General features: G+C 56.5%; 5 protein-coding genes across 5 annotated transcripts in view; 1 reads left to right on the top strand and 4 right to left on the bottom strand.

Annotated features, from left to right (window-relative positions):
* Positions 1–1485, bottom strand: part of VOLCADRAFT_55680 (uncharacterized protein) — a gene marked incomplete at both ends in the record, with an annotated part of 4752 nt that extends 3267 nt beyond the window's left edge. The window contains 4 exons of the mRNA XM_002945814.1: positions 139–272; positions 735–835; positions 1256–1297; positions 1388–1485. Of these exons, the coding sequence (XP_002945860.1) occupies positions 139–272; positions 735–835; positions 1256–1297; positions 1388–1485 (375 nt within the window). The remainder of the gene's footprint in view (positions 1–138; positions 273–734; positions 836–1255; positions 1298–1387) is intronic.
* A 2399-nt stretch (positions 1486–3884) lies between these two features.
* hstH4-11 (histone H4) lies at positions 3885–4196 on the bottom strand (the record flags this gene model as incomplete). Its single annotated transcript, XM_002945813.1, has 1 exon — positions 3885–4196. The coding sequence occupies one exon, from the start codon at positions 4194–4196 to the stop codon at positions 3885–3887; it is 312 nt and encodes a 103-aa protein (XP_002945859.1).
* Positions 4197–9482: 5286 nt separating this feature from the next.
* Positions 9483–13518, bottom strand: VOLCADRAFT_55182 (uncharacterized protein; the record flags this gene model as incomplete). Its single annotated transcript, XM_002945812.1, has 5 exons — positions 9483–9718; positions 9809–9961; positions 10568–10717; positions 12123–12195; positions 13288–13518. 5 exons carry the CDS (start codon positions 13516–13518, stop codon positions 9483–9485), a joined length of 843 nt encoding a protein of 280 aa, XP_002945858.1.
* Positions 13519–15269: 1751 nt separating this feature from the next.
* On the bottom strand, positions 15270–16649 carry VOLCADRAFT_115790 (uncharacterized protein; the record flags this gene model as incomplete). Its single annotated transcript, XM_002945811.1, has 4 exons — positions 15270–15281; positions 15399–15677; positions 16223–16277; positions 16438–16649. 4 exons carry the CDS (start codon positions 16647–16649, stop codon positions 15270–15272), a joined length of 558 nt encoding a protein of 185 aa, XP_002945857.1.
* A 497-nt stretch (positions 16650–17146) lies between these two features.
* On the top strand, positions 17147–24569 carry VOLCADRAFT_86245 (uncharacterized protein; the record flags this gene model as incomplete). The annotated part of the gene is made up of 12 exons (XM_002946164.1): positions 17147–17284; positions 17472–17542; positions 18660–19141; positions 19262–19419; positions 19621–19695; positions 19982–20121; positions 21375–21432; positions 21929–22240; positions 22825–22830; positions 23091–23129; positions 23573–23943; positions 24389–24569. 12 exons carry the CDS (start codon positions 17147–17149, stop codon positions 24567–24569), a joined length of 2031 nt encoding a protein of 676 aa, XP_002946210.1.
* Between the last annotated feature and the right edge of the window lie 1908 nt (positions 24570–26477).

Genomic DNA, 26477 nt, shown 5'->3' with positions numbered 1-26477 from the left:
CGGGGGTGAAGGGGAGGCAAAAGACAAGAAGATCTCAGGCTGATCTGACTTTCCCCCTTCCCCAAACAAGTGCTCGCCAAACCGCCACCAACTGTCGGGCGCGCCCCACCACCCGCCCCACTGCCACACGTGCAGTACAGCAGTACAGCAATACATCAGTGCCAAAGGCCTCGCATTCAAGTAGCGGTAGCAGTAGCAGCAACTCACCGAGCGCTGCAGGGCCGCAACCGCCTCAATAGCTCCAATCACGCCCAGCGTCCCGTCGTACATCCCTGCGCGGCCGTACGCAGTACAAAACACTCACACCGACACGTCTTTGATCGGCTTCATCGGGAGAATATTTCTACAGAAGGTTCTAGAACCTCCACGTCCCCATAAGAGCGCCGGAGATCTAGGTGACCCAGTTCTCCCGTCCAGAGACCAAGTCTTTGATCAGAACACTCCCCAGCAGCAGCAGCAGCAGCAGCAGCTACAGGGCTAAAACCACCCCCCTACGTTTAATCCGCGAGCGCTCAGGCGCAGGCTTTGCACTTCACACCATCCCCACCGACGCATACACACACACCGCCCTAGACATCAACAACTGAATGCGATCACACACATACATACATACACACGCATGCGTAATATCGCGCGCGCTTGGGAAACATGTAAATGGAGGCCCATCCAAACTTCGTACGGTAGTACGGTGTACGGCAAGTTTGTTTGTGTGTGTGTGCAGCGGTGGCCCTCACCAGCCAGAGGAATGGCATCGCAGTGGGAGCCCGTCAGTACGACACCGCCGGCTTGGTTGCTGCCCTCCCAGCGCCCGAAAATATTGCCCATGGCGTCCTCCCTGGACCAGACATGATGCGGGCATGTGGGGTGGGGGGGAGGAAAAGATGTTTGAATACCGCATGGAGTGTTTAGGAGCTATGGGATACTAATGACGATAATTTTTAACTTCCTATGGACTTGCGAAACCAAAGAAGACCGGATTCGGATTCGAACCAGTAACCTAACAGTGGACAGCTTCTGTTCCCCTCGTAATTTTGCCTCCTTACAATGGATAGAGCCCGGGCATGCAAAGCACAAACAAAGGACAAAGCACAAACAGCGGATAACGGCATTGCACCGATATCAGAGAGGGCATAAGGAGTGAGCTGAAGGTATTAAGATGTCAAAGAACAGATTGCAGGGATGGGATCAGAGCCGAGCAGTAGGTTGACGGTAGGTTTTGGCGGAGCGACGACGGGGGTTTTCGGACAGGACCCACCTCACAATCAGGTTGTTCTCGCGCATCAGATCTTTGACAAATCTGGAACATCAATCAAAGGATAAGTTTTGTAGCTCGGAGCGGATTAGTGTATGGTGCCGTCGGCAGAGGCTGCCGGGAATGTTTGCTTACCCCCGTGCCAGCATGTCGTTCGGCGAAAACAGGATACGGGTGACCGCTGGGTTTTCGTGATCAGAAAAATTGGCGAGCACTGTGAGCTGCAGCCGCAGTAGGATTGCGGGCAAGGGTTTCACCGCACGTTCCCCGAAGCATGGTATGCTGTGTTCATAAAGCGCAGACAGCCGCCAGGCTTATCGGCTCACCACTTCGACCACTTTATTACCATCAACGTGGACAGATTGCGCCAAGCATTGACTGAGACCCACGAATGCGAGGATGACAGCCCACGACAGCATGGCCTCTGCGGATGCGGACGCACGGGCGACCCGCATGTTTGAAAGCGTAAAATCACAAGTGTGATAGTAGTACAGAGTGAATTTCTACCCCGTTATTTCGTCGTTATGCGATCAAGAGTGTCAGTCGAGACGCCACATGGGCTCAGATGGTCGGTTCAAACTTGTACGGCAAGCGAAAAACGTGCAAAACATGACAGAAGCTGCAGGATTTGATAATTGCCATGGCTGATAGTTGCCATGGCTGATTCGGCGGGCAGCATTGCCCTGTCAATTGATGAGTCGTCCCTCGAGAGCACATTGCAAGCAATTCAGGATGAGCAAGTACTAGCGTAAGAGGATTTACGATTTCCACAAACTCAACAGCTCCTGATATCACTAAAAGCCCACTTCTATTGACGTACCGGTCCCAAACTGCCCTAACTTGCTAAATTATAGGCTGTCAAGACTCCGCGCAGTCCGCTTCAGGCTCCAGGACTGCAACTCCAATCTTGCAAAAGCATTATTGTCATTGAGAGCTGCAGGAAGAGAGGTCGCCAGGGACATGCGGGGCATGCGGGACGACCTGGATGCTGCCTACAAGGCACTCGGGTGCGCATTGATTTTTTTCCAGCATATGTTCCATGGGTTTGAAGTACGTTCTCAATTAGGCTCCATATCGGGCATCGGACGACTGGGCATCGAACAAATCGCCTAAAAGCCAACGGAAAACGGCCTCGCGGATGACACAGCTGAAACGGTGATACCGCCAGATGGTCTCCACAGCTTTTGCTCCCGAAAATGAACTATAGGCACCTGTACTACACGTGCTCTCCTAAAGCTGAATTGCTGTTTGGCCTGTCGCGTCGTTGTGCCTGCGTACCGTTTGCCATCCAGGCGTTCAGGTACGCGTGGGCTGCCATTCCCACCTACGATACCTCTGCATCACGTTTTTTTACCGATTCCCCCCTCCCAGATCTCTTGATAAGCGACTGGCGCAGTAGCCACATCGGCCGTTGTTGAGAGGCAGCTGGCGCAGTCGACGTTCGGAGCCCCAAACACCTTGCTAACCATCGAGCTCCTTGCGGCCCTGTGCGCCATGCATACCTGAGCCCCGGGGGCATTGCACTGCGGGGTTCGCCAAAGCCATGGGGTGAAGGGTGCCAAATAAGTTGGCATTATCAAACACCTCGGCCGTTTCCATCAGGCAAAGGCATTCATGGTTGACGGCTGGGGGAGACACAGCTTGGGAGTCGCAGCCTCAGGCCTTTTGCCGCCACGGCTCTGCAGACGGCAAGGGCTAACGTCCTCCGCCATTTACGGCTTTGTGATAACAGACTTGAACGGGGTGCCTCCGTTTACGGCTACAGACACTTGCCATGAGGGATTTTGCGACCTAGCCTCCTTCCCAGCAGGGTCCGTGGTCTCATTTTTTCCATTTCCAGCCAGACCCGGCGGCCCAAAAAGCAAGTAGTTAGCAACTTGGGAACCGGATTGCTCTGATCGCAACCGTTGCGCTGGTGGGGCGCAGGGTTTATGGTGAGAGGTTCTAGACCACCTGTAACTTCACCTTTCGGTATTGCGTCCCAGCATCGTGTCTCAACGTGAAGCCGTGATAGTTTACGCGGGAGCCCCCTACAAAGATTTTTGTGTATGTGCGTGTTCTTAAAGCTTGGGGAGGCAGGCATGCACGATGCATGTACGGCGTCCTACTGTGTGCAAAACTGATGTGTGGCCCTTGATGGATAAGATAATACAGAGAACATCGATTTGAAGGCCGTGTAGCAAGCATCTATGATTGCTGCCAAGTACCCCCGTGAACAGCCCTTTGCCAAGGAGTGGATCGTACATGGTTCCTGGCCACCTTATCTCCTGCAACCCGTTACCGTTTCCTTTGATCGTCTCCTGCGTCGTGCCTAATATTCATAGTTGCGTGGGAAAAACCGCGATGGTGGGAAAACCGTGATGGACCGTGGTGTGCACGCCTGATCACATGCAACTGCTGATCGGTAACCTTGGCTGCAGCAACGACAAGGAAACGAACTCGGGATGATGGCCTACGGATAGTAAAGCTGCGATTCAAACATGGACAGAAGATACTCCCTTGGACAGTGACTCTGCAGTTATGTACACGCTTCGGTTCAGTACCTAATTATCACAATTGGAATAAATGGTGGTGTTGAAAAACACCGGGTATTTGGGAGCAGCAAGGAAGCTGCAAGAAAGAAACCACAAGCTTAACCACCGAAGCCGTAGAGGGTGCGGCCCTGGCGCTTCAGGGCGTAGACGACGTCCATAGCTGTCACAGTCTTGCGGCGAGCATGTTCGGTGTACGTGACCGAATCCCGAATGACATTCTCCAGGAAGTTCTTCAGCACCGTGCGAGTCTCCTCGTAGATAAGGCCGCTAATGCGCTTCACACCGCCACGACGTGCCAAACGACGAATGGCCGGCTTCGTGATGCCCTGAATGTTGTCGCGCAGCACCTTACGATGGCGCTTGGCTCCACCCTTGCCCAACCCCTTGCCGCCCTTGCCACGTCCAGACATGATTCTTTTACTTATAAGAAAGTCGAACAGGGATTGGGATAAACCGAGAAGTATAATGTTCTGCGCTTGTAGGGAATTTATGAGAACCAAGGTGGACGAGCGTACGGGACCTTGGCCCGGTGAGCCGAGCCGATCAGCTGAAGTACCCTAACAAGTAATTTTGCAAGGTAGGGGTTGACGCTGGCGATTACTGCTCTTATCATATTAAGGCTGCCCACAAGTCCACTAGTTGTAACGCACCGCACGCAACTACTATGGAATGTTCACAGCAACGTTTTCCTTGGGGAGCCGCAGAACTTATGCCCAAGCATCGCAAGCATTACAAATACAACCAAGATGCATTATGCTAATGCTAGCTCACATGCCTCTTAGTACACATGCCTTTCTTGGGGTGTTCACCTGCCCACCACTTGTACACAGGTACTTAACGCCAGCGCCCCGAAGATTTCACTACGGAGCACAGTCCATACTTGTTGGCGTCCGTGGCTTGGAAAGGAGAGAAATCGTGCTCTGAGTGGCCCCGACACCTTACATGGCGTAATAGCGTCATAGGCAGCGAAACCTTTCCAGCCCTGACGCATCCTTGCTCGCTTCATCCGCTGCGGCCAACCGCCCCGCCTTACGTTCAGAACGTCCCATAGTGCCCCAGCTCCTTCGCTGGGCACGCAGCTTATCTATCCGGCCACTTCTCTGTCCCTACAACTAGCACCCTCCCAACCGCACCTCCCCGGGTGGGTCCTCCATCTCCCTTACAGGTGTCCCTATCAGAACAGTCATCCCCCTCCCTATGACCGCATACGTTTCCTAGGTGCACGTTTTTGCACCAAGCTCCATGGTCCTGGCATTCCTACCCGTTTGTACAACTTTTCCTTGCTTCCTGTTGACACACACACCGGTCCCACTATGTAGAGCTCCCACTATGTAACACACATACATATACACCGTCACGCGCTATGGACCTTGGCAAGAGCTTGTCCAAAGAAGACGCGCGCAGCTATTATAGGGTCAGGAGAGTCATGCACACAAAAACACTGAGCCATTCCTTTTGAGGCGTAATTAAGAAATACTTAAGCTCACGGACCTCTGCCCGTTTACAAGCAGCAGGATGAGTGCAGCACAGCCACCGTGTCGTCCCAGGCGCTCAGTCAGGTCAGCCAGGCAAGACGGAAAAACGTGTCACCGCTCAGGCGGGTCTGGGTTTCAGTGCGGTTGTGCCGGGGCTAGCGGCCCCCTTAAGGATGGTGGTGGTCGGCGCCGTCGCGCTAAAGCCCCGCGCCTCCTCCAGTCTCTGTGTCGCGGTATTGCGCTGCAAGAAGGGGATCATAGCGTCGGGGGACGGGCAAGTGAAAGCAGCACGGAGGAAATGGGGACGGACGGTACGGGATGGGTAAAGTGACGGGGGTTGCGTGCATTACGACATGTAGCGACAGTCTGTTGGCTGCGTACATTGGCAATGAACAATTGCTCTCCCACTGGTCCCCCGTCTCGATTCAATCGAGCTCCCATTCAACAGAATTTGCCACAACAAGGCAAACGGCCTTGCCGGACACGTGACTTTATCTTAGGTGGTTTGGTGACTGTTTGCTGGAAGTTATCCCCACCGGCTGCACCCATGGAGCCAACCACTCCTCGCCAACACTAAGGTACCTTGCACCTAAAGCCCTCACCCTACGGCTCTATCCAGCATCGCCTCTGAATTACTCCCGATACGATGAATTCCGTTCAAGCCAGGGCCCTTATCCCTTACCATCCCCAACCAAAGTCCCTTCACACCCCTCCTTCCCCCCCTACCATGAGCTTCCCGGCTGTGTGCCGCGTCTTCTGGATGAGCGCCCGAGCCTCCTGCTCCAGATTGCGTACCTAACCACCGCACGCACCACCACACACATACATACACACCGATACGGATCAGATATTCAAGAACTTACACACAGCGGGAAGTCTAGGCAGTTACTCGCTTTGCGCTTTGACGTAGCTGAAAATAAGCGACATTTGTTTCAATTGAAGCTAGAGCTGCCGCATAGCTGATTTTGCGTTCTTGGCTTTGTTACCGATATCCTTTTTATTTGTATGAAAAAGCTTAAACAATTATAAACTCTCCCGAGGAGGACATAGCCGGCAGGCATTGCTCTTGTGCTCGTGTGCGGCGGGTTTCGTCGCCTGGAGCCCCGTTATCCGTTAACCATCACTGCCACCTCAAGGCGTGCGTATTACGGTGGTTACTATGGTGCGGGTGCCCGGGCCTTCAATGCGTGACTCTGTCCTTAGGTGTCCTTCCTAGGGATGTTGGCTGCTGTCGCCAGGGGCCCCCACTGCCTTACGTTGCCCATGGACGCGTCAATCTGCTTTGCGAGGTTCTCTCTAAGTTCCGTCTTCGCGTGGATGGATTTGTTTAACCGCTCCTGGGGGGGAAAACGAGAGGAGGGTCAGGAAGGGCCTTTGAGACGAAGGCAAAAAGGAGCGCGATGTAGGACCCTGGACAAGGAGGACCCGGCCGGGACGAATGAATGGATGGACGCGTGGATGCGCCATTATTATGAGTCGCGCATTTAAAAATCCGGACGTCGTGGAATTGGTACAGCAGTGGTACGGATGACACGACACGTGTGCGGCGTATCCTCTTCGTGAACGTGTCACAAGGCTGGACGTGAATAAGGGCTCACGTCTAAGGGATGTGAGTCGGAATTATCACCCCACAACATGCCATTACGTTCAGGCACCCACCATGTTGGGCGTGATGTGTGTCCGTATCGTCTCGTTGATCTGGTTTATCTCTTTCTGCAAGATAGCGAAGGCAGAAGGCAGCTCAGGTGTGTATCGGTGCTCAGCTAAAGGTATGGAGCTCAGGCACTAGGGGACGTGCTCTGTAAGAGAGATGGTGCGCTTTAGGCTTGGTTGGCTATGTCTTTGCCCTCGGCTTTTGCTCTCCCGACCAAATACCCCCGACGTGCCTGCGTGAGACTCCAAACCCTACCTCAGCAGCAGCGACTTCTTCTTGTCGTCGCATTTTTTCAAGAATCAACGCGTGCATACTCTTGTCAAGTTGCTGCGCATGTGCCCAAAGCCAATACCAGTGTGAACACGATGGCAAAAGCAAAACCCGGCCTCCGCAGCTCGTACCGATATGAGACGGGTGATGAATTTAGGATCGCGCTTCATGAGAATCTTAATCTTTTCCGGATCTTTATTTAGCTGCGCGACATCGATATCCTGCCCCGATGTGCTCGCTGTTTTGCTCGCATCTGAAAGGATACAAGAATATAGATAACTGGTTATAAGAGCTTAGATGAACTATTTATGGCACAAAACGAGTTCCTTGCATACCAGCCATCTTGCGAAATTAGGAACCAGTAGACCGGTCGTAAATAAAACAAAAAGCCAGACCTAGCTTTGCTTAGTCAACCAGCATGAAAATTTGGTGATAACGCAAAATGCCAGTGTTCACTATGCACACTCTTCGCTCGAAGGAGTATCCGTACTAACGGCAGCCGTACCATAATTTCGCCTCGCCTGGACGGCGTAAATTACAGCTTCTAGTAGACTTGTACTGTTTGAGATCGTGAGGCGTTGCTTGTAACACCAGGTAGCAGGCCTCAGTAGGTCCTGCAGCCAGAGATCAACGACAACCCACACAGCACAGCAATACCCATATCCGCAAAGGTTGTGTCGCACCTGTCCGCAACAGCTGTCCTTGAAGAGCTTCGAACCATGCATGAGGCCCCCAATCTCGCCCGTGTGAGGCAAAGCGCCTGAGCGCCTTTTGTAGCAACGAATCTGGAACTGCTGATGTTACCACCTCTTAAACCGTGCATCGCAAATAAACGTGCGCCCGTACACAGCCCAACCTATGGCCCGTATACGAGTTTGTGATATGAATCAAACCCCACCCAAGGAGAACTGACGCCACAAAAAGCGCGAAAGGCCTGGGTACGCTGGGCACGCTATAGGGAGCTTTTCCCATACGGTACACCGCCCGGTGCTGTGTTACACATCCCGCGCCTCCACCGCCAAAAAAGGGACGATAACTATCGTTCCATGCGTGAGCTCCTTCATCCTCCCTTCGTCAGGAAAAACAAAACATAACATAGCCCCCAAGCAGCTGATGGCGGCAGCGTGCGCGGGCAAAAAAGCACACGCACGTCCGTCCACAAACGACTCGCATTTAACTTCCTACTCGCCTTGGACCGCCCGCGCATGTTATAAAAGAACAATTCAAACGCCGTCCTGGACGAGATCAAGAGAATCTAGCAACAGGTTATCACGCCGGCCACCTAGCACCAAGACTGCTCCTGTATAGCCCTTGTGCAAAATGTCACGACGTCATCGAGACGTGTGGAGCCCCTCCTGCACCCCTGCGTCGTAAGTTCGCACAATCCTAGAAGATATCGACACAGTCAATGACTGTAATAAGGGATTCCATGCATTCAAAATCGCGGCACAGGCACTTCCCTTCGTTCGCTTTCCCCGTGACTTTCCCCCCCCAAGTTCCCTCCTCCTCCTTACCCCTCCCCCGGCGGGTGGGGTAGGGTGGGATATCGGGGGAATCAGTATGCAGAGGTGTAAGTAAAAAGGTCAGCTGCCTACGGGTCTACGGGAGGTTGTGCGGGTAGCGGAAGGCCCCCATGCCCCTATCCTCCGGTCCCCGGCCGCCACACACCAGGCGGCCTTATCCTGACACCCTGCGCAGGTGCCCTCCCCTAAGGCCAGTATATTCTGCTGCTGGTAGCCCCCTCCCCGAAGACGCTGTCGCCTTCTTTCCTCCCATCCCGGGGGCCTCTTAGGCGGCCCCCTGCGGCCCCCGGCCGCCGCTCGCTGCTGGAAAATCGTGGATGGTTACAAGGAAGAGGAAGGTGCAGCAGAAGGAAGAGGAAAAGGAGTCGAAGCAGGAGGAGGAGGAGGAGGAGGTGAAGAAGGGCAGCAGTAGTGGCGGATGCTGCCTGGGCTACCTGAGCTACCTTTGAGTAACGTTTACCTTGAATCGCCGTCGAACACCCCCTCCCTTTTTGGGGGGGATCCACCATACATATTTCACACTGATTATATATTGGTTTAACCACCATAGAACCGTAATCAATTCGTATGACTATATATGTATAAGACCACATTTTGAACATGTCTTTCACACAAAACACAGAGACACAGGCACTCTCGCCCTCCGTGTTCATCTTGTCTACTCCCCTTTCGCTGTGCTTGCGCACTCCCTCACCCACACCCTCACACGTACCCACGCGGGCCCGCCCCTCTCACACTCACACATACACACCCTTCTCAACTAACTACCTGAACCTAACTACCAGGCCGCAACTGCGCGATACGACGCATGTGCTCCGCCGTCAGGCCCCAGTCGTACAACTGGAGGTTCTGCCGTATCCGCTCCTGATTGGACGAGCGCGGCAGCACCACCAGCCCCTGCTGCAGCGCCCACCGCAACGCCACTTGTGCCGTACTCCTCCCGAGATTCCCTCCTTCCCCCTTTCCTTCGCTCCCATTGCCCTCCCTCGACCCTCCCGCCGCCGCCAAGGCTCCCGCCTCCTGGCCAATGGCCTTCAACACCGGGTTACCCAGTACGGGGTTTCCCCCTCCGTTAAGCCCCCACTGCGTCCCCAGGGTACTGTAGGCGGTCAACGTTAGGCCCTCTCGACGACATAACGCCTGCAGCGCCTCATTGCGGCCCAGCGGATCCACGTGGACTTGCAGTACCGCGGGCCGTACACGCGCTGACGTCAGCAGACGAGTGAGCTGCTCGGGTGAAAAGTTGCTGACGCCTGCAGGCGGGGTGCACAGTGTGTGTGTGTGTGTGTGTGTGTGTGTGTGTGTGTAGAGGGGAAGAGGGCGGGGGATGGGGTTTGGGAGCGGGAGGAGGGTCGGGAAGGGGGAAACTGGTATGCAGGAAACAACAAAAAATCAGCTACAGACGTGCTGTGGTGGTGTTAGTGGCGGTGGTGGTGACGGGGGTGATGGGAGGTAAGTGGAGGTAGTGCTGGCGCTGGCGGTGCCGTGCGCGCAGGACACCGCCACCACCACCACCAGACTGGACTCCCATGGTGGAGTGGCTGACGGTGCCGTACTGTGTGTGTGCATCTGGGTGTGCATCTGTGTGTGCATCTGTGTGTGCATCTGTGTGTGCATCTGTGTGTGTAAGGGACTAAAAATCCCTGGAAAACGGGGAAGACCCCGTGGTGGTGGTGGAGTGGGTGGGTGAGCGGCCTCGACGGCGCCGTTAGTGCCGCTCTACGACGGACGCAACAAGCCGGGAGGGGGTTGGTACGGCAACCTGATGCCGATCACATCGCAGCATGCGTATATGCCTGTCCAGCTGCACACCCAACACCCCCCCTCCTCTCCCCAGCAACCCATTCCTCCGCTCCCACCTATTGCCCGCACCAGCCCCGCCTGGTACACCTCCTCCAGAGCTCGCCAGCTATCCAGGAAGGTGCCCTCGGGCTGCACCCCGCCGCACAGGTCCCCCCAACACTCCGAGTAGTGAAGCAAAAACAGGTCAACGTAGGGGGAGCGCAGGTCTGCGGGGGGGGAGGTGCGGGGTTGGAGGGTTTACACGACAAAACACAGACAGAGCATTGACGAAAAGAAAATACACCGTAGATGGATCCTCCAAGATTAGGGTGGGGAGGGGTGTCGGGGGGTTGGGGGGTTGGGGGGTTGGGGGGGTGTTTAGGGGGGTGGGGGAAAGACGAACCACACGCGATTGAAGGTGCTGCCAGGGCAAGATAGTAGCAAACGTAAAAACTGACCGAAAGGCGTCCGTGGCGACTGTGTCGACTGTAACCTCGGGATGAAGAAGTGACGTAGATGTTGGGACTCCTACCTACCTAAGCCGCCAGAAATAAAAAGCTGAATAGTATAGCCAATCCGTAAAGTAGTAGGTGTAGAAATAGTAGTGAAGGCAGCGAGTAAAATAGTGCTGACGTAAAAGTGGCGTAAAGTTGCTGGCCAGGAGAGAAGGCTGAATTGCTGATACTGAAGGGCTGCCGGTATGCAAGTGCTCCTCCCAACCCCCCAAAAAAACTAGAACGCGCGACTGACCCGACCGACCCAACTAAACTATTCCGGCTAGCCTACCGACGCCAACGCGATAAACCAAAGAAGCTCGAACCACCCTTTGGACTCACCTGGCCAGGCAGCAGGAGCAGCGGGCAAAGGCACATGCAAGGCAGAGAGGTGGGAGAGTTGTGAGCAGCGAAAAAAATGAAAATAAAGATACAAAAACGCATGCAAATGCTGCTGAAAAGGAGTATTAAACTAGCTGACCGGGAAAGCTGGAAACGAGAAAACCTAAAGAACCTATATGAAAACGGATGAAAACGCACGGAACTAAAAATAGCAAAGGCGGCGCAGGACGACACAGAAGGTGTCGGAGGTGGGGGAGGGAAGCAATGGCAGTGCGGGGGACCCGGAGGGGGAGCTTAGCGGGGTCGGTGGACGACGACGAAAAAGGGGCTTAGGTTTGACGACGCGGGAAAACACAGACAGGGGTTCATTCGATAAGGCATAAGGCGTGTTTTGAAGGGTGCCGGGAAAAGCGGGCTGGTACCCCGGGTTGCTGTCGAGTCGCAGAACAGATATCTCCCCAAAAGGCTTCGAAGGAGGTGCGGGGAAGGAGGAGAATCGGACAGGAGGGAGAGGGGCATCGGAGTACGGCATCTCCATAGTCTTCTCCGGCGGTTTTATCAAAGCCTTGTAACTATTTAATAATAAAATGTCGGCATGTCGCGCGAGGTGCTGCTAGTTTCCCTTCAGCAACCACCCGATCCGGGAGCGCCCCCCCGTCACTCCACCTGAGGGCCCTTGGGGCTGTCGACAGCTGACTCCTTGGGGTTTTGAATCCTGTAATCCCCCCTCCCCTCCGCCCCTCCCCCTCCGCCCCTCCCCCTCCGGCCCTCCCCCTCCGGCCCTCCCTGTAGCTACCTTTTAATGTCGCATTGAACTGCCGCAACGTGGTCTGGTAGCCCAGATGGCGTGGGTGTAACTTGGACGTCACCTGAGAGGTGGGGGAGGAGGGGGGAATAGATGGCAAGTCAAGGGGACGGAGAGCACGCAGTCACGAGGAGGGACCCCAACCCATACACACACAGACACAAACACGCACATACATACAAGACCGATTACAGAGGGGCTGGTGATGGCGATAGCCATCAGTGTCGTGCGTCTGCGTTTTTGTCGTGTGTGTTGTATACGTGTGTGCTTGTGTAGATTATAAGAGATCTGTGCCGGCATGTCCTGGCAACAACTAAGGCCCCCTGTTGTCCCCCGCTCTCTGCATCGTACGACAAATGTAAGTTGTGTGGATTGTACGAATGAATCAAAACCCACCCACACCCCGGCGTTTCACCTCATGCCCCCGTCTCAGGCTCCCATGTGCCCTCTCCCATGACAATGATGATGTCGTAAACCCGCCAACCGCCAACCGCCAACACCCTCTCTCCTTCCCTCCCTCCATGCCAACCGCCTCACAAAAATTTCCTCCCGCCGTACAGCTCCTCTCCTTCCCCCTCCGCCTGTGCTGCTACTGCCGTCGCTGCTACTGCCTCCGCTGCTACTGCCTCCGCTGGCCTCCGCTCCTGTCTGTCCGTTGAGGAAGTCGTACAGCGCTTGGCCCACCAGATCCTCCCGGTACCACTCCCGGGCCTGTGCGTATGTATGTATGTATGTATGTATGTATGTATGTATGTATGTATGTATGTATGTATGTATGTATGTATGTATGTATGTATGTATGTATGTATGTATGTATGTATGTATGTATGTATGTATGTATGTATGTATGTATGTATGTATGTATGTATGTATGTATGTATGTATGTATGTATGTATGTATGTACGCATATGTTTTGGGGGGTTAAGACGAACCAGTGGCGAATGAAGCAGATGCCAGAGGTAGACGGATAGTCTAGGTCAAGACATTATGGGGTGGGTTGGGAGGTGTTTGTGGTTGGGCCGTCTGGGGGGTGGTTGGGGGAAAGACGAACCACACATGATTGAAGCTGCTGCCAGGGCAAGAGTGTATCAAACGTAGAACTGACCGAAAGGCGTGGTTGGGGGAACATCAAACGATGCAAAGTGCACTCGGCACCAGCCGGTGCTGCAGCTCCGAAACCCGCCATCTCCCCTCCCCCTCCCCCTCCCCCTCCCCCACCTGGGCGCTATCCAGGTGGCTGTACCCCGCCTCCAGCGCCCACCGCACGGTGCGGCTGGTGAGGTCCCCCAGACCCGCGCACCCGTAGCCCACGGAGGGCTGCAGGACACCGTTGTTCAGACGGATCTGCGGGGGAGGGGGGAAGAAGGGAGGGAAATGACGAACCATGTGAGCGAGTGAAGCTGCTGCCAAGGAGGAAAGACTGAGCTGCGGCTGATGTAAAGAAATCAGATCTGATCAGTCGGCGGTTGTGAAGAAGAAGTCCAGTCGGGATGATGATGTGAGAAGTCATGACGACAGCGGAAAACTACCTACCTAGCCGCCAAGACTAAATTACGCGCAGAAAGAGAGCAGGAGAACTAAGCCGTAATATGGTAAAGGTAGGTGTAAAGGCGGCGAAAGAGTAAAGAAGCAATGACGTCAGCTGGAATAGACTTGCTCGCCGGCCTGGCGGCGGAATTGAAGAGGCTGGTCAAAAAAATGGCTGATGATAAGCTGCTGGTAATAAGCTGCTGGTGACATGCAAGTGCTCCTCCCAAACTCCCAACACGCGCCCGACCCGCTCGGCCCGACTATCCTAGTCCGGCAAAAGGGGGAAAAGGAGGAAGAAGGGCGAGGCGCGGGAGGCGAATCACTATCGGCACCTGCAAGGAAAACATGCCACGTGCTGCTGACGTGTTTCCCCCCCAACTCCCATTCCTCTGCCCCCGCGACGGAATGCCCTCGGGGAGAGAGAGGCGCGGGCACAGGACCGATGGGGCGCGTATCGTAACCCCCTTGCCTACGCTCCAGGGGGGTCATGGGGCTTGGGAGTTTGCACACCATTACTGGCAGCGTTTGCGGTGTCCAACATCAAAGACCCCCCTCCCAACCCCCACCCCACCTTGGCCAGGGGTTGCGGCAGGTTCACCAGCACCGGGCAGGCGTTACAGGACCTGGGGCAGGCCCCCTCCATGAAGCCCGGGTTGCGTCGGCACTCACCCGCGGAGGCCCAACTACCGCATTGATCCTGCAGAGCCGGAGCCGGAGCCGGAGGCGGAGGCGGAGGTGGAGGGGGAGCCGGAGCCGGAGGCGGAGGCGGAGGACAGAGAGAGCGGTAGCGGGCGGGGTGGTGGTTGGGAAGGGGGGAGACAGAGGAAAAGGCAGCCGTGGCAGCAGACATGTGGACGTGGGCCGTGGGTGGCGGGGCCCTAATAACGGCGGCAGTAGCACCCTTACAGACTGCAGTGCTAACTCTTACCTGCGTGTCCGTACACGCTGCTGCTGCTGCTGCTTCCCCCTGCTGCTCCTCCGGAAGCTTCTGGAACACTGCCACATGGGGGGAGCCGTCCGCGGCCTCGCCCACCTGGACTCCCAGTTGGGCAGCAGAGGCAAGCGCCGAGGCGGCGGCGGCGGCGGCGGCGGCTGTGGTGGTGGTGGAACCCCCTGTGGCGGCGCCGCTGCACAGTCCGCAGCTGCGGCGGCAAACTACTGCCACCCACCACCAGGTCTGTAGGTCCTCCACGGCCCTCTGACAGACCCGTGGGTCGTTGCGGGCCCACCAGGCGCACATGTCTGCGGCGTCGAAGCAGCCGCCGCCTCCGCTGCCTTGGCTGGCGGTGATTGAGGTGCCGCTGCCGCCGCCTACCGCGGACTCGGGTGTTGTTGTTGTTGCTGCTGCTGCTGCTGCTGCTGCTGATGATGATGATGATGATGATGGTGCTATGGGTGTTCCCGCGCCGCTATCGGGAACTGCCTCCGGCCACAAGCAGGCGCCGCAGGTCGCCTGGCAACCAGGAGCGGGACAGCGGAGGGAGGGGAGATGAGGTTCTGGCGAGGCGGGAAGATGTTGTGGTTATTGTGGTTGCTGTGGTTGTTGCGGTTGTTGTGGTGGTTGCGGTTGCTTTGCGCATTGTTTTACTTAGGGAGATAAGGTGCGCCTAGCCGCATTGCTGGACGTGGGGGAGGAGTGACAGGGGGAAGAGTAGCAGAGGAGGAGAGCGGCCCCGCCACATTGGGGGACCTCCGCTAGAGGCCTCAATCACTCACTCGCTCGCTCGCTCACTCACCTTGCACACGCCGACCAGCTGCATTGGCCCCGACGCGCACTCTGCCGCCGCCGCAGCCGCCGCCGCCGCTGCTCCAGCTGCTGCTGGTCCTCCTCCGGATTTGCCCCCTGCTTCCGCCTCCCCCTCCGTGATCGCCGTCTCTGCCAGCTGATCGCACCAGCTCGCCTCATCCGCACACCGTGGCGGGCCTGCCTGCCGTACAACCACCAACTGCCGTACCGTCAGGTTCATGGACTTGCGCAGCGCCAGCTCCAGGGCGGGACAGACACCGCAGGATGACTGCGCGGGGGGTGCACGGGGTGAGACCAAACGGTTTCATCCATGCAAGGAAACCCATAAAAAGGGGTGGACGGACCCGTGGGTCATAATGGATAAGGAGTTCGGTTTGCGGCAGGGGAGTAGGACCCTTCCTTTGGCCTTCTGCAGCGCACGCAAGAAGAGGACTCGCGTCGCCGTGTGGTGCTGGCAACGCGGAAGCAACGCGGTCGTCGTTCCGCGGGAGTCAGTCGCCATTAGTTCCCTAGGGCCGCTAGGTCCACTAGGGCCGCTAGCCTGTAGGCGATCACAGAAGCACCTCTTTCCCCATTCTGCAACCCATTCTGCAACCCAAGATACATCGAGGTGGTGCCACGACATCGACATAGTGCTAGCGGTGATCCAAATGATGGATGTGGGTAAGAGGATGGGCGTTGCGGGGGAGGTCGGTAGAAGGGTACGGCGAACCACTGGCGAATGAAGCAAGGGAAGGAGGGGAAGGAGGAGGGGTGAAAAGGGGTGAAGGGTTCCCGGGGTTGGGGATCGAACATGTGGTGTCCCCAACGCACCAGGCATGTGTGGAAACCATCTAGAAGATGAGTGCTGCAGCGGCCATTGCGACGCCTGTAGGGCAGAGAGGTGCAGGGGAAACGGACGGGTTGGATGTATCCAAGCAGATCCTTGTAGTTGCATTGTGCTGGTGGTTATGGTTGTGGGTGGCTTTTTGTGAGAAAGGGTGTAGGGGCCAAGGGTTACATCCGGTACAGGACGGATGCCAACTTACAGCTGCTCACAGTCAGCAATCTGATCCGCGCAGTGGAGGCGAACAAAGGGGGATGGCAGACCGTCACTTAGAGCAGTTTTAAGTTCTGCTAGCTCTTTGCGCGCGTGCAGCCGTATGTGCGGAACGAGGCTGGATGTTGCAGTCCTGGCGGGAGAGGACCCGAGCTTAACAGGCCAAATGTAAAATAAGTTGACAACTGCTATTAGAGTCATAGCGACAATTATCCACGTTCTCACAAGGCGCCGTCCAGCAGTGACAGGCCGGTGATGAAGCGGCCTGTCACGGCGCATTCTTTCCCAAAATGGCGAAAGATATGCCCCACACAGCCTCAGACCATTCGCATAACCGCTCTGTAACTTCCGTTGGCGGTCAGCGCGCCCCTGCCTAGCCGTGTCGTAACCTGCTCTAACCGTCTCTACTTCGGATTCGCCAGTAATACGGTAGCCCAGCTATGTTATAGCTTGGGGCACACAAATAACCTGAATAAGTTAAATAGAAATTAGAAACTATAAGGCTGTAGAATTGGAACACGCCAAGGTTGAAAATATGAAAATGGGCCCGCGAGTCTACCCGTAGTCCCGCCATGACGGAACCCTTTCCGCTTGCTTACAACGACGACGATGATGCATTAAAAAGGTCAGATGAGAATTCTCGGGAGCTTCGAGTTGGCGCTGCACATGAAGCTGAATTACATCCGCGGGGCCCAGCTATGCGGATTAAGAACCTTGACACAGGGGAGGAGTTTGACCTCGAGGAATATGACAATCGGGAACCATCCGTTAGCGGGCATCACAATAACTATGGCGAAGCGGACCATATGGGAGCCTTGGACGATGACGACGTGCCGGTACGTATGTGAGCCGCGGGCACGCTCGAGCGGCACCGTTTCGACAACGTTGTGTGCAACAATTCAAGTGCATTGGTCTTGCACACACTGCCGCTATGGAACGGGCGTCACCCCTTGTCCTATTCGCCATTAAGGTGCAACCCAGCTAGGCAGCCCTCTGGTGATAGTCCCCCTGTTCCATGCGCAGGGACAGCTCGTGCGGGGAATCGGGGCCAAGAAGAAAGCATGGCTGAAGAGCACAAAAAAACTCAAAACCTGGTACGTAAAGGGTGCACCGGGGTTTGCGCTGGATACCGACAAGTGGGGGCGGCCTCTCCCATGCACACGGCACAACGGAGAGCGTGTGACCGGCAACACGCCGCGCCCCCTGCAAGGAAACGCATTTGGTAGCTGCCACCTCCTGCACTGCTGTCAAAGTCCCTAGGAACCCATTGTGAAACCAGTTTGCCACGCGCACATGGGTCCTACTAGTCCGAAGTTATGACCTGGGGGATTCCGCTCTACGCTGCTGGGCGCTAGGCCCCTCAATCTTTTTTTCCCTCCGGCCTCCTGCGGACATTCCTTTTACATCCCAGCCCACCCATGTCGACTGCACGCGTCCTTAGGGCTAAGACTACGCTGACAAACGTCAAAGAAAAGATTGAGGAGCGCATTGAAAGGCAGCAGCTACAGCGGCAGATACAGCAACAGCAGCTACAGCAGCGACAGCAACAGCAGCTACCGCAGCATGGATTGCGCCAGGACGGCAGTTTTGGGTCCTGGGGACGCGAGGACGAGCCCCTTGAAGATGCGGGGCCTCTGGAGCACGGAGTCCAGGAGGTACGACCCCTCTTTCGGCCCCCCCTTCCCCTTCCCCTCCGACACACAACCCCTCCGCCGGGTTTGCCTCTGCAACGCCGACTCTAGGCGTGACGCGCCGGCATTACTGGTGTTGATGATCTGCGTCACAGAAGGAGATAGGGCAGCCAGGCTCCTGTGCCATTCTGGCCCCAATTCAGTCGACCCAGATCGGGTCGAGCCACGTTTGGTTGTTAATTCATCAACCAACCAGTGTGGCGGGGAAAAACAGTGCGAAACTGAATTCGTGTGGCCCAAATCTTACAACCCAGATTGGGTCAAAACTGCCGAAGCCGTGACTGCGATACAACTCGACAGCTCCTGGCGCGGTGGGCAGTGTTGTAAGGATTGACGCGAGGCTTGGCAAGGCAAGGGTTTGGTTAAGCATGCTGGAGGCCTCTTTGGGTTGTGGCTGTGGCTGTGGTTGACCGTCATGGCTATGAAGGCGCTATGGAGTGGCGCCAGGCCGGGGTGTGAAGCTGCAGACAGCTGCATGTGTCTGTCGTCTGCGCTTGTTCCCGTCTCTCCTCTCGAGTAGCGGCGTGAGAGACGTGGACAGGGTGCAGCTGTGTACGCAGCGGAGCACGTGCAAGTTGGTTGAATCAGTTACGGTTGGTGCTGGTTGGTGTGGCTGCGGTGTGGCCGCCTCCACGTGCGTCCTGCAGGGCTCCGCGCTGGCCGGCGGCTTGGAGGGCGTCGTAGGTGACGATGACGCGCTGTACGGCGGCCGCCGCCGCAGCTCTGACGACGGCAGCGTGGCGTCCACCTCCGCCAGCTCACCCATCCACGGCGTGCAGAAGAAGCGCTCTCCTGGTGAAGCACTGGACATGTCAGCACCCGGCAGCAACGGCGGCGGTGACGGAAAGGTCGGCCCAAAGGTCGGCGGCGGTGGGGGCGCAGCCGCCACGACCACGGCCTTTGACACGCTCTCACTGCCCAGAGATCCAAGCTGTAGTGCATCGTCGTCCAGGGGGGACGCCGCGAGCCGTCCTTCGTCAACGACGGCAGTGGATGCGAACCGTAAGTCAGCGGCGCCACGAGGGGCCGCCGACGGCATCGCCGCTGCTGCTGCCTCCAAGCCCCATGTCCCACCGCTGCCATCTCTCCGTGGCCTCGTTTCCCAGCCTTTGCCATCAACAGCCGCCGCCGCGGCGGCCGCTGCGCCCCTGGTTACATCGGTTACGGCTCTGTCAACCATTGCCTTGGCTGAGGGCGGTGGTCAGCACCAGCGCTCAGAGGACATGCGGATACCCCTGCTGGAGGAGGACCAGGCTGGGCCGTCCAGCAGAGCGGTGCCGGTGAGCTCATCAGATGGCGTTCATGTAGATGGGAATCCGCGCGTCGCCTGATGGCCATCAGGCTATCGTCAGCAGCGGCAAGTGTGCAGCATCCCACGCGTGCGTTCGTGCGTGCGTGCGCCACGTCATCCGCCCCAACCTGATCCACTCTCCCGCCGCTTTTTAACCTTTGTCCCCTTCTCTCCCGCGACCCCGCCTCAGACAGCCAAGTCCTGGCTCAACCAGCCCGCGCGGGTGGCTGGTGGCAGGCGCTCCGCGGGGCGGCAGCTGCAGCAGGTGCGCGGGGTTGGAGGTGGGCCGGGGGTGCAGCTGGCTTAGCCTGGGTTGCCTGGGGAACTGGAAGAGTTTCGGGTCTGCGGAGGAGGAGGAGGAGGATATGAGCTCCTCGCAGCTCACAAGTGGTAGCCAACGGCTCCGCTGAGACACTTAAGTCTCGGCACACATGGCCCTAGTCTTGCCTGCATCTAAGGCCTCCGTTTATCCTTTCCTCCCACACCCGCACCCACACACACGTATGATACATGCGTGCCCTTGTCGCCCTTGTCGCCGTGTGATGTCGCAGGTCCGCATGATTCAGGAGCTCCTGGGCCATGATGGCCCGGTGTGGGCGGTCAAGTTCAGCGCGGACGCGCGGCTGCTGGCCACTGCGGGGCGCGACGGGGTGCTGCGGGTGTGGAGTGTGTATTGGTACTCGCCCGGAAGGTGAGGGGGGCCACTGCCCCATCCATTCAAGGGGGCACCTGTATGTACTTCTGTACATCGGGGGTGCGTACATCGCCGGCGGTAGGCTAGGGGAGGGGAGTGCGCCGCTGGCCCCGTGGTTCTCCTTTGTCCACCTTTTGGCAAGAGGCGGGAGCCGCCGGGGTGGGGTGGGGTGGGGTGGCATATAGTTGGGTATGGTTGGGAAACGCACGGATGCATGAAAAGCTCACAGCGTTACTTAGCTGGATGGATGCAGACAGAGGGTCTGCTGGGGGCAAAGTCTTCCCAGCTGAGAGATGTGGGGTGTCATGGCTATGCGGTGGACCTGTGCCGGGACCCGTGCTGGGCGCTCATGCCGGTCGCGTCACGCCGTTTCCCTCTCTCTCCGGCCGCTAACCCACGTCCTTGCACGGCGCCAATTGCGTTCCCTTCCACACACACCCGCCCTCCTGCCCTCACCCTCCTGACCTTCCTCCCAACCGCCGACTGATCAGATCTGCTTTCTTTACATCCGCCCCAGCAGTCTTTCCTTGGCAGCAGCTTCACTCGCTCGTGGTTCGTTTTTTCCCTCCCTTCTCCCTCGCTAACAGCCGACGCGCAATGATTCCTACGTCTTTCCTCCACTTGCCCCCACCATCACCAACACCCGTATACATAAGTATCACCATTACCGCCAACACTGCCACCGTCACGGTGGCCCCCAACAGGTCCAAGTTGATATCGCCAGCTCGCGAAGACCCCGTCCCGACATCATTTCCATGCCCCACCGCACCACCGTCTACTGCCACCACCACCACCACTGCCGCAGCCACAGCCGCCGCGGCTGCGAGCAGCACCGCAGGGGGTGGTGGTGGTCCCGGGACTGCCTCTGCCGCCGCCGCCGCCGCAGCAGCAGCCACTGGAGCCACTGCGTCCCGGCCGCCGCTGCTGTCTGAAAGCCCGCTGTTGAGCCTCCCTGGCCATCGGAGCGACGTCCTCGACCTGTCCTGGTCCCAATGTCGTCTGCTGCTGACCGCATCCGCTGACCAGACCGCAAGGCTGTGGTGTATCGATGTGCCCATGGGGGGCGGAACCCGAGGCGCTGCGGGCGGCGGCGGCGGCGGCGGCATCAGCAGGACAAGCGGTAGCGGCAGCGGCGCGGATGGCGAGGGTGGTGGTGGTGGTGGTGGTGGTGGTGGTGGAGGAGGTGCAGGCAGGCCGTGTCCGTCTGGCGAGTGCCTGCGGTCCTTCGTGCACCCCGACTTTGTGACGAGCTGTTGCTTCCACCCGTCGGATCCGCGGTGCATCGTCACGGGCTGTGCAGATGGGAAGGTGGGAAGGTGGAGTGGACCATTCATTGTGGAGTGTTATGTTATTAATGACAGGGCTGGGGCGGCGTTCTGGCCTTGCCCCGCCGGTCAACCCTCTGTATAGCTTTCCTGATTCCTGCTGCCGCGGCGCGAGTGTGAAGAAGTTGTAAACGTGGAACTGCTTAAAACCGTGCAACTAGGCAACACTAAGTGCTTTTAGCCCCTGCTCGTACAGGACTCCTACAGCATGCGGCCGTTTCTTTGCTCCCCCCGCCCTCCTCACTGCCCCATTCCATCCCATTCCTCCTCCCCTCTCACCCCCTCGTCCCTCTCCCTTGTTCCCGTGTAGTACTTCTCCCCAGCCCGCCCCCCCTTAACCCCTGCCCGCCCGTGCTTCCACACCCCTCCCTCCCTCTGCTATCTTTACATCAGCCGCAGCTCAGTCTTTCCCTCCTTGGCAGCAGCTTCACTCGCTCGTGGTTCGTCTTTTCCCTCCCCTTCCGCCCTCCACGCCGCAGATCCGTGTATGGAGCGTTCCCGACGCGGCTGTGGTGGCGTACGCCACTGTGCCCCAGGACCTCATCACGCGGGTGGTCTTCTCTGCGGACGGCAGCCGAGTGGTGGCGGGCACACTGCGCGGCAAGGCACGTCACTACGAGTTCAGCAGTGGCGGCCTGGACTACCTGACGCAGCTGGATGTGAAGAACCCGCATGGCTCCGGGCGCAAGGTCACAGGGCTGGTGCAGGTACCGTACACGTACGGCAATGACCAGTTGTACGTCATCACGAGCGCGGACAGCCGGATACGGCTTTACGTGGGTTACACGCAGGTGCGTGTATCTACCTCCGTGTCTTGTCTATGCGGCCGTGGGTGTGGGCATTTGAGGAAGAAAGTATGTATGTATGTTGTTACAGGGTGGTTAACTTCGCCAGCGGCCCCCTTTCCGGGGCAGTCCTTGCTCTCCCCTGCTAGAGGGGCACCCTAATCCGTCACCCCATCCGACTTCAGAATATATTCGCTGGGTTCGGCAACTCACCACCAGCATCCAACCAAATCTAGCGGATCAACGGCGCATCAACTTGGTTCCTGGTTGGCTCGTATGTTGATATTATTACGTCCTACATCCTCCATGTGATGGGGGGCCACCTCCCATTTCAACACTCCTCAAACACCCGAGGAGCCGGCAGGCGGATTTGAACCCGGGTCGGCCAGGAGCAGAAGTCAGGCCTTAACCTCTGCCAGCCGCCTGCCTAGTGTGTATGTATGTATGTGTTTTTATGATCTGAGACGCGATGAGGGGAAATGTATGTATGTATGTATGTATGTATGTATGTGTGCGTGTGTTGTTTGCGTATATGTGTTGTGCGTGTTGTGTGTTGCATCTGACGATGCGTTCTTTTCATGTGTCTGTAGGTGAAGGTATGGGCACCTTACCTTATCCTATAGGTTAAGGATAAGGTAAGGTGGGGGCCAGTCCCTGCACCGCCTAAACTCTTGGCTCCACTAATTAAATGAGCAATGCTCTGTTCAGGGCCCAGGGCCCGAATCCAATTGTCCACTAGTTTGCTCCACTGCCGCGACGAGTTATACTTCTCAGTGTAATTCAATCTCATTCCGTTCCATATCCATGCAACCCCGCCCATGCACCTCACACCCGTGCCCACCGCACGGACTCGCAGGAACGCAAGTTCAAGGGCCACCGCCACTCGAACACGCAGGTAGGCCAGGGAATAACAAAATAGGTCACCAAAAAGCAAGGTAGGTGCTATGGAAAAGCTTTCGCGACGACTGGGAGAGATGCGTGGGGGCTGCGGCAATGGGCTGCTGCTGTGAGGTCCTCCTGACCCATGGGTCAATTGCAGCGTTACGTACAGATACAGACATTGGTAAGGAAGAATTTGCGGCAGGCAAGGAGCAGCACCTTGGGCCAGGAGGTGACCAGTTGTTGCCTGCTTTCCTAACACCCGGCGCCCAGCCCCCTCTGATACCCCCCGCCGCCCAGTTGATGTTGTTTGCTTTGTTTCCACACGATCCCACCTCTTCTGCCACCACCACCGCCACCGCCATTACAACAACAACAACAACGATAACAACAACGATAACAACAACGATAACAACAACGATAACAACAACCTGGCCGGTCGTGTCATTGCCCGTTCAGATCGCCGCATCGCTGTCCCCCAGCTGTCAGCACCTCATCTGCGGTTCAGACGACGGCTGGGTGTACGTCTGGGAGACAGGGCTGCCACCACCACCGCCACCGCTGCCGGGACCGACCATGGTGGGCGCCCTCAGCGGGCCCACTGCGACAGCTACGGGCGGTACGGCGACCGGTGCCACCACAAGCTTGGGCTCAGCCGGGCTTGTTGCTGGCCGCGGCCGAGCTGGGTTCGGAGCTGGGCCAGGGCCCGGCGGCAAGGATGTTGCAGCCGCAGTGCGAGGAGCTGGCAAGGTCAAGGAGGGCGTCTATGAGGCCTTCCAGACGCCGGAGCAGACCACGACGGTGGCTCTCTTGGCACCCAACGTGTGCAGGTAGGCGCGGGGTTAGGTGGGGGGCCACCCAGGGCGGAAGTTGTGAGGAGGGAGGGATGGACGGTGGAGGTCTTGGATGCAGGTGGGGTTCTTCCGCGGCTGGGCAGTGGGGTTGGGCTTCCTGGTCGAGGAGGGGTGCAGTGAGTAGAAAGAGAAACCTTCGTGGGGCTTAAGGTCAGGTTTTTAGGTCTTGCGGCAGGAGCAAGTCCCGCTTCATATATACATATATATAGGCCATTAACACACACATACATATATATATATGTGTGTGTATTTTCTTGCATGTGTGTGTGCTCGTCCGCTTGTGTGTTAATGGCCTTCGGGGCCGCGATGAGGGAACTGCCGATGGTGGTACACGAGGTGAACTTGATACCGGCGCGAGCCCCGTGTGTATGTATGTGCACGACGGAGTGCTTCAGGGCCCCTCCCGGCTCCTCCATTGCAGGCTCGGTCGAGGGCTTGAACGACTTGGGCGGGGGCCGGCAGCGGCAACAGGCGGCGGGCCGGCATCACTGTTGAACAGCTCTGTGGCGCAGCTGCCGCTGCTCGGCGCGTTGTTTGTAGTTGTTGGCTTTAGTGGCAAAATTTACGTGTATGAGAATCTGCCAATGCAAGGGATGATGTAGGGCGAAGGGTTGCTCTTGGGACCCCGTACACTCGTCACCTACTGGACGAGTGGGGAACGGCCACCAGCGGTAAGAAGGGTGATTGATGCAGCTGTGTTACCTGACGTGGCTGTGTGCGTTTGGGTGTGTTTTCCGATGCGATCTGATGGGATGGAGGGCTGCCTGGAGCGTGATGGAGCGAGCATTGAAGTCCTGTCATCATTACGGAGGATTTTTCTTTCCATGAAGTGGAGGTGTTGAAAAAACACCGAGTCTGGGAAAAAAAAGTCCAACACATGGCGAGGCTTGGCAAACAATCAATCGATCCCCTTATATCGCCAGTAATGGCAAGATGAGATCATACATAACCTATGAACTGCCCGTGTCCTCAACCGCCGCCGCCCGGCGTCGAGCTAGAAGCAGCCCTTTTTAAGCATCTTCAGCTCAGTAGTATGCTAATGAGAATATTAAATTGTCAAATCTTTCTTTAAGAAGAACGTTTTGAAGATACGAGTGATTTACATGCACGTGATGCATATGCTGTGCCATGCCAATTGAGAGCCTCCGACTGCACCTACTGTACTAGACGCGTAGGGCTAATATAGGAAAAATAGTAGATTTTCATTCAATGCGTCTAGGATTGTAGCTCTCGCGCACCCGTTCGTCAATTGCGTGGCATTAATGACGGGCGTTGCTGGGCCCGCACAGCACGATGTACAAGACTACGTTAATATTGCTAAAACTGTTAATATTGCTGAGAATAATTTTACAGATCACCTGCAAGGTGTACTCCTTAGGGTTAAGCTAGCGGGCAAGAAATGGACAGTTTTGGCGGATGGCAAGTTTTGCACGACGGAGCCACTTCACTTACGCAGCTCAGCATTTTAGTGTTTCTTTGTGACGAAGGTAGCCAACGTGCTCCTTTCTAAAATGTGCGGAAGCTTCAAAGCAATTAACAAGACGGCCTGGGCAAAGGAAAGGGAAATACAAATGGAATTACCAAACGCTCCAAGCAGAAGATTGCCATACTGATTTCATATTCAGCTTGCAAAGTCCATCCTTGCGCTGTAACTTACGACTCCTTGCTTTCAACATCCGGCCAAGGATATCATAAGACCCAGACGAGCCAGGAAGCTCTAAAGCGCGAGGCCTAACGTAGTCAAGCATTCTATAAAAGCCAAACTCTATATTTCTAGTTACTTTTCCCAGGATGCGAATTTCCGTGCTTCTCTAGCGTGTTTTCCGTATACAGCAAGTTGCAACCATATAACTGTATAGTTCATCAAATGTTATGATAGCTTTTGTTAAGGTGTCTCTATATTGTTTATGTGGACTATATTATAGTCTACCTCTGGGACGAGTCGCGTATGATTGACTAAGGTAGGGATGCTCGCCTAAAATTGTTTGTGCTCTGTGGAACTGGTCCAGGTTTTGATATGCACCTCTGTACACCGCATAAAAAATCAAATCTAAAGACGGTCAGTCTTGTTTCATTGCTGGTGAGAAGCAAGGATATGATGATCTCCATGATGGGAGTACGTGCCCTGGGTGGGTTGGTTTTTGTCAACCCTTAGCATGTACGGCTAGTGACGTGGGTTGGTTCCCTGTTCCCCTTGTAATAATTGATTCTAACATCGCTGTGTCTTACGGTTCTGTTCCTTACGGTTCATAGCTGTAATTCTCCAGAGGCCGCGCGTTGCTGCTGTCCACGGGCCTTCATAGGCGCGTTGCTGCTGTCATAAGTCTGGCCAGAAAAATTAACATATGGCCACACGATTTCCTTTGCCTATTTGGAAGTGGCAATCTTGGACAGGGGGCTAGGCTGAACAAAGAAATGAACCTACTTTAGCACGCGCCGTGTGTTACCTATTCCTTGCTCAAGATGTGCGCCCGCCGGCTGCACACATCCGCCCCATACACTGTTGCATT

The sequence above is a fragment of the Volvox carteri genome, assembly GCF_000143455.1.
Source record: "Volvox carteri f. nagariensis unplaced genomic scaffold VOLCAscaffold_1, whole genome shotgun sequence".
Lineage (NCBI taxonomy): Eukaryota > Viridiplantae > Chlorophyta > Chlorophyceae > Chlamydomonadales > Volvocaceae > Volvox > Volvox carteri.
Note: the sequence above shows the minus strand (reverse complement) of the source record. Positions and strands in the feature narration are given on the sequence as shown.